General features: G+C 40.0%; 1 protein-coding gene and 1 pseudogene across 1 annotated transcript in view; one reads left to right on the top strand and one right to left on the bottom strand.

Annotated features, from left to right (window-relative positions):
• LOC126501449 (60S ribosomal protein L29-like) overlaps positions 1-3,064 on the bottom strand; it is a 34,874-nt pseudogene extending 31,810 nt beyond the window's left edge.
• A 2,681-nt stretch (positions 3,065-5,745) lies between these two features.
• CUNH8orf34 (chromosome unknown C8orf34 homolog) overlaps positions 5,746-19,886 on the top strand; it is a 365,453-nt gene continuing 351,312 nt past the window's right edge. Inside the window, exon 1 of the mRNA XM_050142135.1 lies at positions 5,746-5,881. Coding sequence (XP_049998092.1) covers positions 5,813-5,881 — 69 coding nt within the window. The 5' untranslated portion in view covers positions 5,746-5,812. The remainder of the gene's footprint in view (positions 5,882-19,886) is intronic.

Here is a 19,886-nt window from a genome sequence, read left to right as displayed (position 1 = left end):
GCCGCTTGGCTAGCTCATGCCCGAAATAACAACACACAAACTGTATTCATTTAACTGCTTGGCCCATGAACTCTAGCCCTTACAGGCTAATTCTCGCACCTGAACTAGCCCATTTCTAGTAATGTTTGTAAGCACCCCAGGTGCGCTTACCAGGAAGATTCTAGCCTATGTCCATCTTCATCGCGTGTGCCTCAGAGAGCAGAGCTATTGCGTCTACCCGGGAGAGCTGAGCATGGCGTCTCTTGGGGAGCCGAGCAGAGTCTGACCTCACTTCCTCTTCCGCCCAGAATTCTATTCTGTTTTCTCCTCCCATCTATGTTCAGGGCCAGCCAAGCAGTTTCTTTTATTGCTCAGCCAATGAAATCAACAGATTGATATGACACTCCCACATCAGGGCAGTATCTGTTTCAGAAGGGGAGAATTTGCTGATTATTTTAGCTACTATAGAATTCATATTTTTTTTCAGAGTGCAAAGTCATTGCACCATTATATATTTAAAGTTTAAATTCATTCTGGCCCCTGGAAGTTCATTAATTCACCTAAAATTTCCCTTTAACCTTTTCTGCCGGTGTTGTTGTGGTTCACATTATTACAGCTGAAAATGAGCTGGCATTTATGGAGATGTGTATTTGAGAAATGGGATTCATGTTGCTTGTTTCTTGATAGGTAGACTGGAGCAAAAGTGTGTGCTGTCCTAGGCACAGAGCCTGGTTCCCCAGGGTGCACACTGAGTAGAATTTCATTGCCTAAGGCCTTGGCACATCATCTTTGTTTGTTTAGACATTCTTGCTCTTCTCCTTCTTTTTAGCATATTCAGTATCATGTAACATTGCTATCGCTTTCCATTTCCTAACAAAGAATGAAAACTAAAGACATTGTCATTGCAAAAATATAAGCAAAATCCCATAACATTTGAGAGTTTTCTGACAAAATAAGAAATATATGTACAGTCTGATATCTGCAGACATTCTTCAAGTGGATCATGACTGACTTAGCGAATATGCCTGGTATAAAGTTACTGCCATAAATTAAGGAGTTTGAGATGTAGATTGCTTATAACCATCTCACATATTAAAAATCAATATTAAAATCTAATATTTAAGTGTGAAAATGAAAAAGACGGAATTCTACTGGGTAAGAGTGGAAATCAGGGATTACCAGATGACAAAAGCATTGCCATTTTGAATTTCATAGGGTCTAACTAAGAGCAGTTAGTTTGATTGTGATTGATTAGCTGTTTTTGAAAATCATAAAAGACAATGTGTTCATTTAGAACGATCTAAGAATTATCCTTCTCTCTGCTGTCCAAGCCATATCCTTTCTCATATCTGCACACTGAGGAGTTGAAATTCATTATCAAAACAGCTGTTGGTGTGGCCAAATCCAAAGCAAAGGAAAATGGAGTGCTTGGAATGTCAATGTCGGTAGCCAGGATTTCAGTGTTTCAAATACCATAGAAGGTCAAGCTCATATTCTGTTCTACTTGCTAGTTTTTACCAGGGATAAGCTATTTGTTTGCTGAGTGTCTCCATTTCTTCATCCGGAAAAGATGAGGAAAGCGAAAACACCTATTTCTTGGCATTATCTCCAGGATTAAATGCATTGGTTCAGTGGAGAAAATGTGGTGACTGTGTTCAGTGCTTGATAGATATGGCGTTTGTACCTGGTCAGGCAGAAACGGAGCAAGCTCCTTCTGTTCACTCCCCTTGAGTGGCCAGAATGCTCACAGGTGCCGTGTTCTTTGGGAAGGTACTTGTCTCTGTTTATTGCAAAGTAAGAAGATAAAAATCATCAAAGAAAGGGCAGACCATATTTCAGGGCTCAAGAGTCTCAGTTAAGAAACCTAAGAGACTGTCTCTGTTTTCTGGCCACTGTACTGAGTTGGTTTCAAGAGGTCACATTGCTCATGCTCTGAGCTGGGTCAATTGGACTTCACCACTGTTCCCTGTCTCTCATTGAAAATCATTTGTTTAAGGAGCTGTGCAAGGTGTCTTACAAATGGAGTTAGACAAGGGCTTTAGCACATTCTATAAATTGAACTCTGTATTCTTGTAAATTATGCTGACAGGCACTCCTAGAGCACAATGAGGTCAATCCAGCCTCACTAAAAACGGTCTTCTGTGCTGTACAGAAGCCAGAAACAGAGAAAGGACCCCAGAGATACCAAATTAATGGGGACAGAAAAAGCTTGTTAAATTCCATCCAAGGCCAGCATTACATTTCAATCAATCTTTTAAAACTATTTATTTTTAGTTTTTAAAATTGTATTTATATGTGTCTGTCAGAAGGACTAGATAACTCTGGAGCTAGAGGTACAAGTATTTGTCAACAGTCTGGCATTGGTGCTAGGAATCAGACACTTTTGTGGAAGAGCAGCAAGGTCTCCTAACAGCTGGGCCGTTTCTCCAGCTACCTAATCAACCATAAAAAAGAATTAATGATTAAAGTTATTAAGATGTAGAGTCACAGGGTTCTAAAGGTAAGCTTACAAAGAACTTACTTTTTTGAAAACATATTGCATTTTGTAAGTATAAGAAGATTATTAAAATTATTAAAACACAGTTTGTGATTTTAATAGTTCGCAGTTTTAGAGGACAGTATGTATGCAAAGAAGTAAATGAGACAAAGCAGACTGTAGGGACCATGAGTCAGAGGCAACGTTTTGTCTAACACTCCCCAGATGAACGGAACTGATCTACTAAAATGTATCTCATTCATTATTCTTATGGAGTGCCTCATACTTAAATGGAGCCCTCGCCACAGGGCATGCTAATATTGATAAGCTCAATTACTGATTAATTTCTACACTACAGAGTATGGGATGAAAACAGACTCCACTTGAGAACCAGAAGGTCTGAATTAAAACACAGACCAATCAATTTTACAATAGGTGGCTTGGACAAGAAATTACTATCTCCCAACTTTATTCCAGAAACCAGTGTCCTTATTTATTTCCCTCTCCTATCTCACTTCACATACAGTAATCAACAGATTGGCTCTCATGCATGTCTTGATAAAATCTCATCTCTTCATCCCAAACCCGAGGCTTCACCCTAGCCGTCATAATTTACCGTGGAATGGGGAACCCAAATAGTCAATTCCCATCACTCACAAGATATGTCACTCCTGAGCAAGACATTTAAGGCTTTGGTGGGCTGGACACTGATTATTATTATCCACAAGCTTAGAGTATCAGCATGTATCTTCTTTAATGTATAAGCTTTAGCCAGCGCAAACTTTGTCTTTTCCTTGAGGTAGTTCTTGATGTAGATGACTCTTGATGTAGTTCTTCTGGGCTTGATGAAGACTTATTCATTATATTAATTATTTGATTTTTAAGAAAGATATTCATTATCTCTCTTAGACAAAGTAGGTGCACTTTAGAGAAGACAGTCCTGATCTTGAATAACAATGTAGAATTTATAATACTTGGTCTGGGTTATCTCACTCAATATGTTTTCTAGATCCATCCATTTGCCTGCAAATTTCAAGATATCATTATTTTCATTTTCTGCTGTGTGGTACTCCATTGTGTAAATGTACCACATTTTCCTTATCCATTCTTCAATCAAGGGGTATTTGAGTTGTTTCCAGGTTTTGTCTATGACAAACAATGCTACTACGAACATAGTTGAGTACATGTCCTTGTGGTATGATTGAGCATCATTTGGTTATGTACCCAAAAGTGGTATTGCTGGGTCTTGAGGAAGGTTGTTTCCTTATTTCTGACAAATTGCCATACTGATATCCAAAGAGGCTGTACCCAGAAAGACAAACATTATATGTACTCACTCATAAGTTGGTTTTAGACATAAAGCAAGAAAAACCAGCCTACAATTCACAATCCCTGAGAACCTAGACAAAATGAGAACCCTAAGAGAGACATACATGGATCTAAACTACATGGGAGGTAGAAAAAGACAAGATCTCCTGAGTAAATTGGGAGCATGGGGACCATCAGAAAGGGTTGAAGGGGAGGAGAGAGGAAGAGAGGGAAGCAGAGGAAAATATATAGCTCAATAAAAATAATGAAAAAAATATTTGGAACTTTAGGTGTCTCACAGGCCTTCCTTCCAACTCCACAACATATATCATAGAAATGTTGATACACACATCATATAGTCACTATATCCTTAGCATACTAAAAAGTAAATAAGTAAGTATAATTGTGTACTGTAACAGAACATATATGACAGCCCTTAACACATCACTACTGTTTGTTCCTGCCGGCCCCTGGCAGGTCATCCCAGGCTGATTGCAAAGGTAACAGTTTGGACATCTTCCCACACCAAATCAAGTTTGTTTCAAGTTATCAGTGGCAACTAATACTCTAACGCCTCTGGTAGATTTCTCGTATGTGAATTATTCAAGGTAATTGCTATAATACTTCTGGAAATGATCCGTTCTCATCGTAATCATTGCACGTTGCCAGGATATTTTTAAATAGAGAGAGGCTTGGACACCAGTAAAGACAACAGTCACAGAAATTGGGAACACAGCGGGGGTGGGGGGTGGGGAGAAGAAATCTATACCGTAATAGTCAGCTTTAAGGAAACCATTGCCTATTATTGTAGAGACAATGAGCAGTTTTAGTTTAAATGTTTTGATCTAGCAATACATAATGGTTTGGAACCAGGGAAATTGTCTTTGAAGCTTCCGTGTTTTATATTGTGTTTTTAAAAACTGCGAAGAACTCTACAGAAAGCCCAGTGATAGCTGTATATCTTCCGTTTGAACAGCCCTGCATAATAAGAAGGGATTAGGTAAAAGTGGGGTGCTCAAGAGGTATCTAGAGGAAGCAATGCTGGGAGGGAGCTCACCTAGAGCGCCTGAGCCCTAGCTAGAGGCAGAATTGAAGGCGTGGGCAGAGAAGCAAACTTGGAAGCCCAGAGCTGGCTCGCTTTGTTTCATCTCCCTTCCAAATGGCCAGGGGTTGCTTCCAGCCTTTGGGTGTATGCACTTCGGGAATTTTCAATCAGTTCTCAGACAGTTGACTTGCTCCAGGCCAGATCAGATACCTTTTTCATCTTCTTTATCATTATTTTCTTAAAGACAAGCAACTTTGTTTTCGCTTCAAAACGCACCCACTACCTTTAATTTCTGGCTTTCTCTCTTTCTCAACTAGTGACGGCAGAGCAGGCGCCCAGGAGAGGATCATCCTGGGTGGTGAGGACCATCCTCTTTGGAACTGCAGTTGTAGCTGCCAAGGAGTAGCCAACAAGCACCAGATTTATGTGCACTTTGAAAGAAGCACCTTTACCATTGGCTTTTTGAGCGGCGCTGTCGCTAGGGAGCAAGCACCGCCTCGGGGAGCAGCCTGGGTACTGGCTCCTGGCAGCCTGGAGCTGGGCGCACACCGTGGCGCGCTTTGGGCGGTTCCGTGCGCTGCCATCCCTGCGGCCGCCGCTGTCCCCAAGCTGAGCTACCGGAGGCGCTGCACAGACACTCGCCTCTGGCCACCGCCACCGGCTCCTGCTGCTGCCGCCCAGAGGACAAACGAGCCTCTGCCCGCGATTTCCCCGCGGCGGCCGCGTTGCGGAAAGCTGAGCCGGTGGGCGCGAGCTGCAGGACGCTATGGAGTTCTTTCCTCGCTTCGGAGTTGCTTGAGTTGGCAGAGCCTCGCTGGGGTTCCCTGCTTTCTGCTTCCTGCTCCCTTCGGGCTCGCCGCTCACCGCTTACTCGGTTGTTGCCCACCGCTGTGCCAGGGAGCCCAGGCTCCAGAGCTCCTGTCCCGGGTCCATTTAGGGGCAAAGGAGGGGCTGTCGCCAGCCAAGGGGCACTGTCTTCTCTCAGCTGACCCATCTATTTCTCCATGGCGTCTCGTCAACAAACCCGAATCCAGGCTTACCTGGAGAAAAACAAGATCGGTCCTCTGTTTGAGGTAAGGAGCCCTGGTGGGCAATGATCCCGCTGTCTTTGGGGGTTGGGGTGCAGAAATAAAATCAGAATCCCCCTAACTGGAGGTGGGGTGCAGAGCAAATGCGCGGGAGAGGGAGCACTGCCTGGTTAGCTGTTCTGGAACGCGGCCCAGAGGGCACTTGGCCAGTTACCTGGACGCAGACAGGTGAGTTCCGGAGGGTCCACCCTTAGCCTAGCAGGACAATTGGAGCCGTCCCACTGTCCTGCATCTACTAGCCACATGGTAGGGCTCACACAGAGTGAGACAGGCAATTCATATGCAGATCATCAGACTAACACACACACACACCTGGAATTCACACTATCTTGCATGTTAAATAATTTTTTATAAATATGGGCAGAATAGGGGCTGAAAGGGGGGAGGAAGTGCCCAGTGGAGAAAGAATACGTTGAACTGGAGGGAAGCTGGCCCGTTGGGAACCTGATACTGATCTGTGCTTGAAACTAGAGCCCTTTGCCTAGCAGCCCCTACCTGTGTTCAAAGGCTGAAACGAGGCGGGAGGGAAGGGTTGGGGGAAAGCATGCCTATTTTCTGAGGAGACTATCTTGAGTTGTTTTTTTCGCCTTTAAATAATTGGTGACAAAAACACAAGGGAGGAAAAAGAGCAGGAGCAAGAGGGAAACTGCGACCTAGGGGCAGAAAGCTGGGTACTCACTGGGGGCACCGCAGGTTGCTCGCTCAGTGCTGGCGGTTGGGGGTGAGGTCAGGTATTCAGGTGGCAAGGCTCATCAGGGACGGAAGCCCCGGGTTCCTTACTCTCACTGTCCACTATCTTAGATGAGCACCCACTAGAGGGGAGCCAGAGAAGGGACCGACTGACCTCCTCCAACACACACACACACACACACACCTGAAAAACAGCTGCAGATCTCTTAGCTCGAAGAGTTGGGGAGAAAGGGGAAAAGGGGGTTATTATTGGTATTGAGGATGGAGGCGCTTCTTGCAGACCAGGGCAGCAGAGAGATGCAGAGAGAGAGACAGAGAGAGAGAGAGAGAGAGAGAGAGAGAGAGAGAGAGAGAGAGAGAGAGAGAGAGAGAGAGAGAGAGAGAGAGAGAGAGAGAGAGAGAGAGACTGAGAGAGAGACTGAGAGAGAGACTGAAAGAGAGAGAAATAATGATGCGAATTAATGGCCCAGTTTGAAAGGACTCATGGTGTGTGTGTGTGTGTGTGTGTGTGTGTGTGTGTGTGTGTGTGTGTGTATTAACTAAGTCTTTTTCCCTGGGGAGAACAGCTTTCAAATATCTAAGCTTTGCGTAATCCTAAAGTTTTCCTGCCTGACCTTAAGTTAATGTGGTAATATCTAGAACTGTTGTAGAATTAAAAACTCCTTTAACAGGACCACAAAGTCTTGCGGCTCTATTAATATTCTGTTGATTTCAAAATGTTGGCAAAGGAAATCTTGCTTCTGCTAAATCGGTACCCTCCAGTCGTGTGAGCCTCTAGAACCCTTTCTTTATGCTTAGTTTTAATGCTTCTAAGTTACACACGGCCTCATATCGGTAAAACACAGAAAGGTAGAAGCAGAATGATGAATAGTATATAAATTGCATCAAAATAACCACACGAATACATTTAGACTGTATTTGTCGACTGACAACCTGGAATCTAAAGCTCCATTAGCCACGGAAAAACAAGTGAATTTCTCTAAGAGACAGCTCTCTCACTTATTTCAACACTCCCATCCTTCTTCCCAAGTCATAATAATGGAATTAACCTTCTGCGTAATTAGGAAAGAAGCTCAGGTTGGTATTTACGAGTTGTCTCCTCCCCTTTAATGCTCAGCACCTAATTCCCCACGGAAGAGTTTTAAGTGACAGAGGAAATTGTTTCACAAAAGCTTTCTCTCTCTTCACCCAAACCCAACAAAATTCTAAGCCTTCTCTTGTACTGCACGTACATTACATAATCCCCATTAGCCTGGATCGAAGTGATGAGTAGCTAATTTTTAAGGATTAATGAGCACTTTCCATCACTGAAGGGAGGAAAAAAAGCACGGTAAGTTCTCTGCTAAGGGCAGGGTGGGGCAGATGCTCGGGCAGCCACGGTGCTAGAGCTTGGCTCTGAGAGCAGATGTTTCTCCTCGAGTTAGAAATCAGCGTAGAAGTCAGATGTGGTGGCCCACAGTGGTCATCCTGGCACGTGTGGGGCTGCAGAGAGATGATCACCATAGTTACCCGGTCAGTCTGAGCTATATAATAAATTCAAAGGTGGAGAGCAATACCTGTCACAAATACAGCAAACCCCCCAAGTGACCAAACCTAACAGCAACAAACAAACACAACACCCAGAGTACAGAAATACCATCTACAAGATGGATGCTGACGATCTCAAATTCCCGAGACTCAGTGATTCTCAGAACTGACTTGGAAGCCTCCCTGGAGACTCCCTGGTATGTGGACCATCAAGAGTAGTACAATAGATTGCTACAATTCTTGGACCACATTTTGAGAAATAATAATGGAAACTTAAAATTTTCTTTGACAAACCACCAATCAAAATAGGCAACTCCCATACTTATGACCTACAATGTTGTCTGGAGGACTGACACAGGATTCCTCAGTTGTCAAAACATGCAGTATCTAGAAGTGTGTCCCATTGTGGGCTTTGTATGTGAGGAATGTTTGGAGAAAACTATATACAGTGAAACACTTTAAAGGGAGATTATCAAGGTTATTTAAAAATATCAAATAGGAAAGATAACCTCCTCCCAAGGGTTAGAATGACTGGATTTTCTGGATTTTTTAAGACTATGTAGTCATGGCTGCCCTGGATAGAACTTCATTTGTAGACCAGGTTGGTCTCTCAGAGGTCCACCTGCCTCCACCTCCCAAATGCTGGAATTAAAAGCATGCCTCACTATTCCAGGACTGAATTTTTTTAAGCTTTGAAATCTATTTATTCAATTTCTGTACTTATTTATCTCTTAATATTGGCTTTATCACTGCTAATTTGTTATGTGTGATGATTAAAAAATGTTGCATTCACCACCTCCAAAATAAATTGAAGCTGACTTTAATTTGAAGTCATATAGGAATATACATTTAAACTGCCTTTAAACATGACCTAAAACAGTTGGAAGCATAGCAAACCATGCTTTAAAAATCATTGCATAAGAGCCCCGAGTGATGATATTTTAAAAGATTATGAGCCCATGCATGATAAAATGACTTGCATTCCTCCAACTCTGAAAGTTATGTAGCATGTAATAGTTTCAGTTTTCCCTCTGGCTTTCTAAAGGCAGGCAAGCAGTGTGTCACCTGGGCATTTGGTTTGCAAAGAGTGTTTCACAGAGCTGTGATACTATGGAACTGTGATTTTGCTCACTTTAAAATTTACATCTAAGTTCTTATTTAACTGGCAAGGTATAAAATGGTTCATGTTCCACAAAAGTGAAGTAGTTTTGCAACACACATAAATGTGTGGTGTAAAAACAGAAGTTGTATCAACCCCCCAGGCCAGCATGTTAATATCTCTTAAAAAATCAGTACTTAAAAACTCTGCACCTGAATTGCTTGACATTTACCTGCTTAGGGAATTAAACTGGCCCCTTTTGACTTTAGTAGAAACCACTTAAATTAGCTCCTGAGAGATTACGTGGTGTGGAGCATCAACATCCCTCATTTTTTACACAAAGAGCTATGCATTTTTAGTTCCCCTTTTTATTAAATATACAGTAATTATTTCCTGGTTGGAAAGATACTCAAGGTAGCCAAGCATATTGGTTCTGTTCTCACCTGAGAGTATGACATCATGAGCTAGTTCAAAGAATAGTAAGGGTACTCATGTGTTTTCACAGAAATTTCAAGTCTATGTGTGCTGACTGTGCAGTCAGCCAAACTCAGTACTTCTTTGAATGTGGTCTAACTTTCTCCAAGAAGACTGGAGTCACTTTCTCTTCATGCTTATAGTTCAGTGTCCCACTACTCATATGGCCTAAATCTGTATGAACTAATTCGCTGCACACAGGGCGAGTTGGACTCACGACCAGATCTTGGGCATCCCCAGACCCATCTTTGTACATTACACTCTAGTATTGCTTGCTCATCTCTGGTACCTACACTTATGGAAGCTCAAACTTCAGTCTGCTTCCATCATTCCCAAGCTCATGACTTTTCTTTGTTAATATCCTTTATAGTCTGAAAAGCATACCCTGCTCTTATTAGGAAGCTATCCTGTCTGTGGAGATGTATGCATGGTTCTTGTGAGAGCCTGCTTGTTTGTTCCCGGTTGCTCATCACTGAAATAATCACACAGGATCCACATTATTTGCAATATGTTTGGCCAATAGTGAAAACATATTTCTAGCTAACTCATATCTTAAATTAACCCATCTCCATTAATCTGTGTATTGCCACAAAGGCTGTGGCTTACCTGGTAAAGTTTTGGCATCTGTCTCTGGTAGGGCTACATGGCTTCTCTCTGACTCCTCCTTCGTTCTCCCAGCATTCAGTTTAGTTTGCCCCACCTAACTCTGTTCTGCCCTGTTCTGCTATAGGCACAAATCAGTTTCTTTGTTAACCAATGGTTTCACAGCATGCATAGGGGAATCCTACATCACATGCTGATGGCTGTGGTTAGCATATGGCTATAAAGGGTACAGAAGGATACAAGTCACCCCTTGCTAAACTCAAGAGGTGAGCTCTATGCCCACATAATTCTGAAAGATTAATGTAAAAATGTAATTTTTAATAAAATGCTTCCAAGGGAGAAGTCATAAAAATATCAGCATGATACTTAGAAAGTCTTCAAGTTAATGATAAGCCAGTATGTGTTTGGAGCAACTCTTGTCAGAGATTTCCTCTCAGTTCTTGAAGTGATAAAGGTTTTTCTTGTTTCTAAATTTATTTTAATCTTTATAATCCTGAAACAGTTAGAGAACCATACATAAGGTAAGATGATCATTTGAATAAAGTTTTCCAAAGCCAAAGTTAATACATTTGTATTGATTTACCTTAAAATAATCTTTAAATGCATTTAATATGCTTTAGGTTATTAGTACATTTATTTTTCATTTCTACCTTGTTGTGTCTTCTTTCAATTAGTTTATAAGGAAATAAAGTTACTCCATAATGAAGTAGTGCTGGGGATGTAGCCGACTGGGAAAGCACTTGCCTTTTATACACGAGATCTGTAGTCATTCCTGAGCACTCCTGGCCCCAGCAAAAGAAGATAAAAAAAAATTCAAAAACATTACCAACATATTTGAAGAGGCAAGTAATATCTCAGTGTTTGAAATGCTCTTATTATTTTTCTAAAACAGCCTTTTATTTTATTTTACATACCAATCCCAGTCTGTGATCAATGGAAATATGGGATTTTGAAAATACTATGGCCCTCTTTATTTCCTTACTATTTAAATTAAGCAGCCGTCAGGCAGAATCATTCAATGAGCACAGCTAAATTGGGCAGGTGACCTTGAGGATATGTGGACCTGATTCAGGAGCTGAGCAGAGGAGCAATCACTTGGCAGGACCAGATGATTTTTTTATAAGGGGGGGGGTGTTAATACAGGTATTAAGAAAAGAATCGCATTTATTGAAAATCATGAAAGCCATTTTTTCCTCCCAGATGAAGATATAAATCAGAGATTAGAAGTGGAGAAAGCTTGAATGTTAGAGTGGGACTGCAGGTGCTGTGTAATCTAAGGACTTTCAGGAAGATTTGGAGAGTTTACTTATGCTAAGGCGTTTGTACCACATTTTTATCCTTACTCTGTTTGCTGTGAGAAACTGACTTCTCACAGGGCAGGGTTCCGTGACCTCTCTTAAGCAGGGTGGGAGTGGGAGGAGGGGGTATGGAGGAGCAGGAGGGGATTGGGGGGAGGGAAGGAAGTGTAAATAATGGAATGGAAAAATAAAAATAAATAAAAGAAACTGGAAATGCAACACCCGAGTGGCAATGAACACAGGTGGCACCAGACTGTGGTGTTTAAATAGCCTTCCTTCCCAGAAGGTGGGCTGAAGAGAAGACTCAAGTGGCTCAGAGCACTGGTTGCTCTTCCAGAGCCCCTAGGTTCAATTCCCAGAACACACATGGAAGCTCACAACTGTCTGTAGCTCTAGTTCTAGAGGATCTGACACCTTCACACAGATATAAATGCAGGCAAAAACATCAATGCACATGAAATAAAAAATAAACAAGAGATAAAAAGAACCAGGTGTTCCTGAAGGAATGGTTGATCCCAGGTTTGTATAAGATGAGTGAACACAGGATATCTTACACCACACCATAGTGCAAAAAGAGTGATGAGCACACTCCCATCCGTGTAGCTTCAATTCCAGAGGATCTAATGTCCTCTTTTGGCCTCTATAGACAGCAGGCACACATGGGGTGCATGCATATAAACATGCATAAAATACACATCAAAAAACTTTAACATATGTCATGTTTATTAGTATGTGTTCATTGTACAAAGTGATGTTTCATGATGATATTTTCACTTAACTCTGATGTATTCTTCGGCCGTATTCACCCCATCACCCTCTTACACCTCTTCCTGCTAGTTAACTGTCATTAGAATTCTGTTGCAGTCTACACTCCTTTTCTCTTTTGCTCTCCACTCCAAACTTAGATCCAACTATGTTGAGTATGATAGCTTAGGTTCTCATAGCCAAAATTATGAAACATTGTAATAGAAATAGATAAAAGTGTATATAATATAGTATTATTAAACAGAATATGGATTTTTGATGTACACATAATACACACAAATCCCCCAAATAATTATATGAATGGGAAAGCTAAAAGTTTATTTAATATGCGAGTCTATTCATGTAATAGTGGCAAAGTCATAAAAACAGGAATCAGACTTTTGATTTTCAGGGGTTGAGAGTTATAGAGAGGAAGGAGCAAAGCAAGTAGGGCTCTACGTTAGCAACATGGGAGGTCCTTAGGGTGGTGGCAATGATCTCTGCGTTTGGACTGAGCAAGTGTCAATATGCTGGTCTCGGTGTTATTCTGTATTTTACATGATATTCCCACTAGGGAACATGGAAATACGAGATTTCTTGTACAGTTTATTGCAATTGCATATGCGTCTACAATTACTTCAAAATAAAATTTTAGTAAAGTAGTCCCCAGCCTATGCATGGGTGAGTTTCAGGCACTGTGACAAAATCAGTGAGAACACCATCGTAAAGGAGGAAGGTTGATTCTGACTCATGAAGTCCAGCCACGGCCACTTGGCCGTTTTCTCTCAAGCCTGTGGTGGGAGGCAGGTCCGGGAGGGAACCTGTTCCACTCGTGGAAGCTGAAAAGGATGAAAGAGGCCGAGGAGCAGGGCAGTGACTCAGTATCACCGCATCCCCAGGGACATGTCTCGGAAGGTGAACTTCCTTCATCGTGGCTCAGGAACCTACAATGTCTGCAGCTTCTCTACAGCACCAACACCTGGGTAGCAAGCCTTCAACACCTGTGTTTGGGGGGACACATTTAGCTTCTAACCATAACATCGTCTCACATACCATTTCTCTTTTTATTTTATTTTAAATCAGTTTATATTTGATGATCATTAAATTCCAGTTTTTCAGTTTGTCACTGATACAACATAGAAATTCATGGATACATGTTCTTATGCAAATTATGATACAGGGTTATAATACAGATATTCTGGAATAAAATTATATATAAATCTCCAAATCTCCATCACATACCATTTCTTAAAAGGCTGTTGGTTCCATAATCGAACAATTAAAGCAAATTACAGAATCAGCTAAACTGTTCAAAATGTAGAGACTGACAAGATAAACACAACGTTTTTAGGCCTTTGTTATATACAACACAATTATCAATAAGTCCTTAAATATAGGAATTGAAAAATTGTACACTTCTCAGCAAAACAAATCTTACTGACCCTCCAGCTAGTCACAAAAATATTACACAATACTGCAGTGTATTTAGACGACAGGATGCAAATTGCTGAAAGAATCAATAATTTTGAAATTGTGTTCTCTTAAATGTGAATATATATTTCAATTTGATGTGTAAATATAGTTATTTTATTAACATTGGTGGAATTTTTGTATTAGAAAGTTGTTTAAATATATCAAATTAAAAGTGCTTTTTCTGAAATTAAGTTACTTCACTTAAAATAACAGTTTCAAATCTATCCATTTTCCTGCAAATTTCCAAGTTTCATTTTCTTATGACTGAATGAAAGCATATTGTATATACGTAGCACATTTTTATGGGCCATTCATCGGCTGATGAACAATCTAGGGTGACTCCATTTCCTTGCTGTTGCGAATAGAGCAGCAATGAACATATGCGTGCACAGAACTCTCTAGTGGCTTTCAAGTCTTATGGGTATTTGCTGTAAATTCTTTTCCACATGTGGGTAATAGCTTTCAAAGCATATTCATGTGAGAGAGAGAGAGAGAGAGAGAGAGAGAGAGAGAGAGAGAGAGGCTCATGAAACTAGAAAGAGGAATATTAAAAGAGAAAAAGGTGTCAAGGAAATGAGGAAGGACCATAGGACACGTGACATCAAAGTTGAAAGGAACTATTGGGGTGGAAGAGTAAGGCAGGAGGGTCAGGGAGCTGAAGACACTTGTGGAAAGGAAGATCAACAACAGACAATTATGCTTAAAATATCATAATGAAGCTTTTGTATGCTAATTTAAACAATGAAAGTAGGAATCAACAAAAACTCTTAAATTATATGAGTAATTATACATATGAACGTAATTCATTGGGATGGTTCAAAACATACACAGCATGTAATAATCACATTTAATTTGTCTTTTATACACACTTCCTTTACATCTATTCTAATCTCCATAACCACTGTACTACATTCAAATCACCTCTCTTTAGCTTTCACACATAAGAGAGAAGATATACTGTAAATCAGCTTCCTTTTGCTGAAGCAAGCCCAAGAAATCTCAAAAAAATAAAGGAAAGGTTTATTTCTGCTCACAGTTTTTAGAGGTTCAAGTTCACCTTCAGTTGGCCATATTACTTAGGGTGTGTGAGGAGGTAGTCCTTGCATAATAGGGCTTGCTCACCTCATGGAAGCTAGGGGATGAAAAATAGAGAAGACTCCAAAGTCCTAGTCATTCCCCTCCTCGCTAACACATCCTCATGGCCTAGCTTCATCCATCCTAACTTGCTGTATAGCAAGCTTAACGGTCCCACCACTGTCAATAGCCACACAGGCTGAAATAAAGCCCTCTCAACATGGGCTTCCAAGGAGCAGTCAGATTCTAATTACAATATGCTTGTCAAAGAACTCTTCAACCAATGGTTTCATTTGTAGGAATGTGTTATGCAGAAATCTTAACACATATGTAAAAATTTGTAAGAATATGAATTGTATATTATTTGAAATGGTCAGAACTTGTGAATAAACTAATGCCTTTATAAATAATAAAATATTTAGATCAGTTTGAAACCATGTTTTGAAAAAAAATACACCTATTAAAATGAATCAAACTGATACTCATATGCAGAGTTTACATACTGACATTTAAAAGTATCTGTAATTACAGATGAATGAGTCTTGGAATACTAGTGTACCCTGATACATACTGAAGTGAAATATGAAAAAGATTTCACATAGAAATATTTAAAATTTACTTCCTTTCCTATGTATAGACACATTTAAATGAAGTTGGAGAGCCATAGGCTGACAGTAATAGAAGCTGGTAACAGAATCCTTGTCTGCCCTTTTGTGTACATGTTTTAGCTCCCCAATTGTGAGTGTGTTTTTTCAGTGTTTGTATGAGGACAAACAGATGTGACCACAGACTCTCCGCTGGGTTATATTGACTGCCGACCCGACAGAATCAACCATCACCTCGGAGACAAACATCTGGCTATGCCTGTGAGGAATTTTCTGGATTAAGTTAACTGGGTCACAGTTTCTTTGTACCCTAAAGTATTTGGATGTTCTAAAATATTCATATATTGCATTTATATTCTTCAGTGTAGCTAATTATTAATATGTGTGTGTAGTGTATGCATGTGTGTCTGTATTTTCACATGTGTGTGGGCACATATAGATGCCTATGTAGATCAAAAATTAATATCTAGTGTCTTCCTTTATCACTGCCCACTTTATTTATTGAGGCAGGATCCTTGGCTAAATCTAGAGCTTAACTACATTTAATTTAGCTAGTCTGCTCATCCTGGAACCTCTCAGCTATGACTCCCTAGTAATGGGATTACAGGCAGGATAGCTCTCTTGCCTAAATTTTCTGCATTTGCTTGGGATTAACTCTGGTCCCCAAGGTTTTGCCATAAGTGTTTATCTATCTTGCCTTCTCCCAAGTCCCTGTATGCCCAATTTTATTTGAAAGAATATTAGACCTAGTAATCATGGCATATTTCTTTTTTCCCTTTTATTGAAAATAGGTTATTTTCTCACATAATATATTCTGATTATGGCTTCTCGGGAATTTCCTCTGCTCCTACCAGTTCCTTCCCACCATATCCCCCACATTCGTATTCACACTCTTTGTCTCTCATTAGAAAGCAGAGTGTTCTCAAGGATAATAATAAAATATTAACAACATAAAATGCTATAGGATAAAACAAAAACTATCACTTCAGATTTGGACAAGATAAATAAACAGAAGGAAAAGAGAAGGCACTAGAATCAGCAACTCAATCATTCACACTCATGAATACCAGAAAAACACCAAACTAATATAAAAAACATAATATTTATACAGAGTACCTAATACAGACCTCTTCAGGCCCTGTGCATGCTGCCCCAATCTCTGTGTGTTCATATGACCTTTGCTCGCATTGATTTAAAGAACTTTTAAATCAATTTCTCTTGGTGTCCTCCATCTCTTTTGGCTCTAACACTATTTCCACCTTCTCTTCTGTGGCATTGCCTGAGCTCTGAGGAGCAGAATTTGATAGATCAATCCTATTTAAAGCTCTGTGTTCCAAGGCATATCTCTCAGCATAATGTCTGGTTGTGGGTCTCTGTATTTGTTTCCATCTTCTGCAGGAGAAAACTTCTTTGAAGAGCAAGGCACAGTCTTGTAGTATGGAGGAACAGGCTGCATCCAGCAGTCTGGCTAGCTTAACCTCCGAAATAACCACAAAGAAATTGTATTAATTTAATTACTGCCTGACCCATTAAATCTAGCCTCTTCTTGGCCAACTCTCACATCCTGATCTAACCCATTTCTGTTAATCTGTGTATCACCACGAGGTCGTGGCTTACTGAGAAAGATTCAGTGTCTCTGACCTGGCGACTTCATGGCAGCTCTTTCTCTCCCTTCTTCCCAGCATTCAGTTCTGTCTACTCTGCCTACCTAAGTGATGCCCTATCAAAAGGCCAAAGCAATTTCTTTATCCAACCAATGAAAGCAACACAGACAGAAGAACCTCCTACACCACAGTCTGGGAACAAACCAACATGTCATTAGGAGTAATTTTATAGCACATTTATTTTGTTTGATTGATTGATTTTTTTAACCTGTATTTTGTTATTTTTACCTCAGGACGCTGGGGTATCTAATCTTTGGTTCTTGGTCATCAAAGCAGTGTTGTGTATAGGTTCCATCTCATGGAGAGGGCCTTAAGTCAAATCAGGTATTGGTAAATTACTTCCACAAGCTTTGTGCCACCATTACCCTAGCATACCTTATAGGCAGAGCACCACTGTTGATCAAAGGATTTGTGGTTGGCTTGGTGTTTACGTTCTCTTCTGGTAGCTTGCAGAGTACCTTCCCTTACCAAAGACAGTAGGACTCAGGGGCAAAGGCTCTATGTAGGCACCAGCTCAATGTCTTCATTTTCATTGAGTTGTGTAAGTGTCTTCAGCAATGAAGCCTTGCTGTCAGTTTGTGGAGAGTGAGCTATATTCTTGACAATAGTCTGAAGTGTTTGGGATTCCTATGGGACTCCTTTGCTAATAGTTTAATTATATGTAACCCAATATTACTCTGTAAGCTTAATTTGGTAACAAGAGATGGCTAGTTAAGACTGTCTCCTTCATTATTTGGTAATTTCTTTTAGATTGCTTTCATATATGTATATATTTTAGGAGGTTTATACTTTACTAGGTTTCCATACTACCCCTTGAATGTCCCTTAATGCTAGCTGTCTCTCTTTATATTCCCTCCCTCTTCTTCTTTCTTCCCCCTTGATCATTCTACTTTAGCCCCTCCCCCATCCATCCATAACTATCTATTCTATTTCCTTTTCCTAATGAGATGAGATCAATCTTACCCTCAAGTCCACTACTTATACCTACCCTCTGTGGTTCTATGACTTTTAGCTTGCTTATCATTGACTAAACAGCTAATATTTACATATAAGTGAATATATACTATAATTGTCTTTCCGAGTCAGGGATATTTCACTTAAGATGACTTTTCCTAGTTCCATTCATTAGCTTGTAAATTTCATGATGTATTTTTTGATAGCTGAGTAATATTTCATTGTGTAAATATACCACATTTTCTTTACCCATTCTTCTGTTGAGGGACATCTAAGTTGTTTCTAATTTCTGACTATTATATATAGCAAGAATGAATATGGTTGAGCAAGTGCTTCTGTGGTAGGATGAAGTATCCTTTGGGTTTATGCCCATGAGTGGTATAGCTGGACCTTGAACTGGACCTTCTCCACTTTCTCTTCTATTATGTTCAGTGTAACTGATTTTATGTTGAAGGCTTTGATTCTCGAGGCCTTGAGTTTTGTGCAGGGTGATAAATATGGATCTGTTTGCACTCTTTTACATGAAGACATTCAACTGGACCATCACCATTTGTTCATACTGTGAAGACTTGAAATTGTCTTATTAAAATCGACCTTGGATCAAGGAGCAGAGCCAGCAACAAATTGACAGGAATTAGCTATAGAGAGTTCAGAGGAGCCAGGGAGATGGATAGAGAAACACATAGGGAAAGTAGGGATGGACTTGGTCTTTTTGGTTTGGGACAGCTGAAGAGATGCCCTCTTGCTGGGTCTCCAGCTAAAAGGAAGTTTAGTTGATTGCTTCTTGGCCTCTATGATCTAGCAGGTTTTCACCCCAACATCTGACTCTGGAGTACTTAGTGATAAATAGAACAATTTAGCATTAAAGATAAGCAATAAGAAAGCAACAATTTGTTGAAGATGCTATTTTATTCCAATGTATATTTCTAATTTCTTTATCAAACATCATGTGTCATAGGTGTGTGAATTTATGTGATTTAATTTGATTCCATTGATTAATATGTCTGTTTTTGTTTCAATACCATGCTATTTTTATTACTATAGTTCTATAGTATAAATTAAAATTATGGATAGTGATACCTCTAGAAGATTTTCGATTATTCAGGATTGTTTTAGCTATACTCATTTTTTTGTTTGTGTTTTCATAAGAAACTGATTTTTTTCTTTCAAGATCTATAAGGAATTGTGTTAGAATTTTGATGAAGGATTGTGTTGAATCTGTAGATTTCTTTTGGTAGGATGGCCATATTTTACTATATTAATCCTGCCAATTCTTGAGCATGGGAAATCTTTTCAGCTTCTGATATCTTCTTCAATGACTTGATGTTTTTATTATACAAGTCTTTCACTTGCTTGGTTAGAGTTACTCCAAGATACTTTATATTATTTGAGGCTATTATGAAAGGTGTTGTTTTCTTAATTTCTTTCTTAGTCCATTTTTCATTTGTATATAGGAGGGCTGCTGATTTTTTTTTTATGAGTTAATCTTTTATCAAGTTAATAGCTGTGAATCAGGTGTGGAAGTTTCCTGATGGAATTTTTAGGGCACTTACATATTATCATCTGCAAATAAAGATAGTTTGGCTTTTTTCCTTTCAAATTCTCTCTCTCTGTCTCTGTCTCTGTCTCTGTCTCTGTCTCTGTCTCTGTCTCTGTCTCTATATATAGTACAGGTGTTCTCTGCGTTGCTCTGACTGTCCTAGAACTCCCATTAGAGATCAAACTGGCTTCGAACTCACAGAGCTCCTTCTACATCTGTCTCCTAAGTGCTGGTATTAAATGTGT

Source organism: Alexandromys fortis, unplaced genomic scaffold (assembly GCF_014885135.2).
Source record: "Alexandromys fortis isolate MF-2015 unplaced genomic scaffold, M_Fortis_MF-2015_v1.1 scaffold_41, whole genome shotgun sequence".
NCBI classification, from domain to species: Eukaryota; Metazoa; Chordata; class Mammalia; order Rodentia; family Cricetidae; genus Alexandromys; species Alexandromys fortis.
The sequence above is the reverse complement of the archived record's forward strand: the minus strand, read 5'-3'. Positions and strand labels throughout refer to the sequence as shown.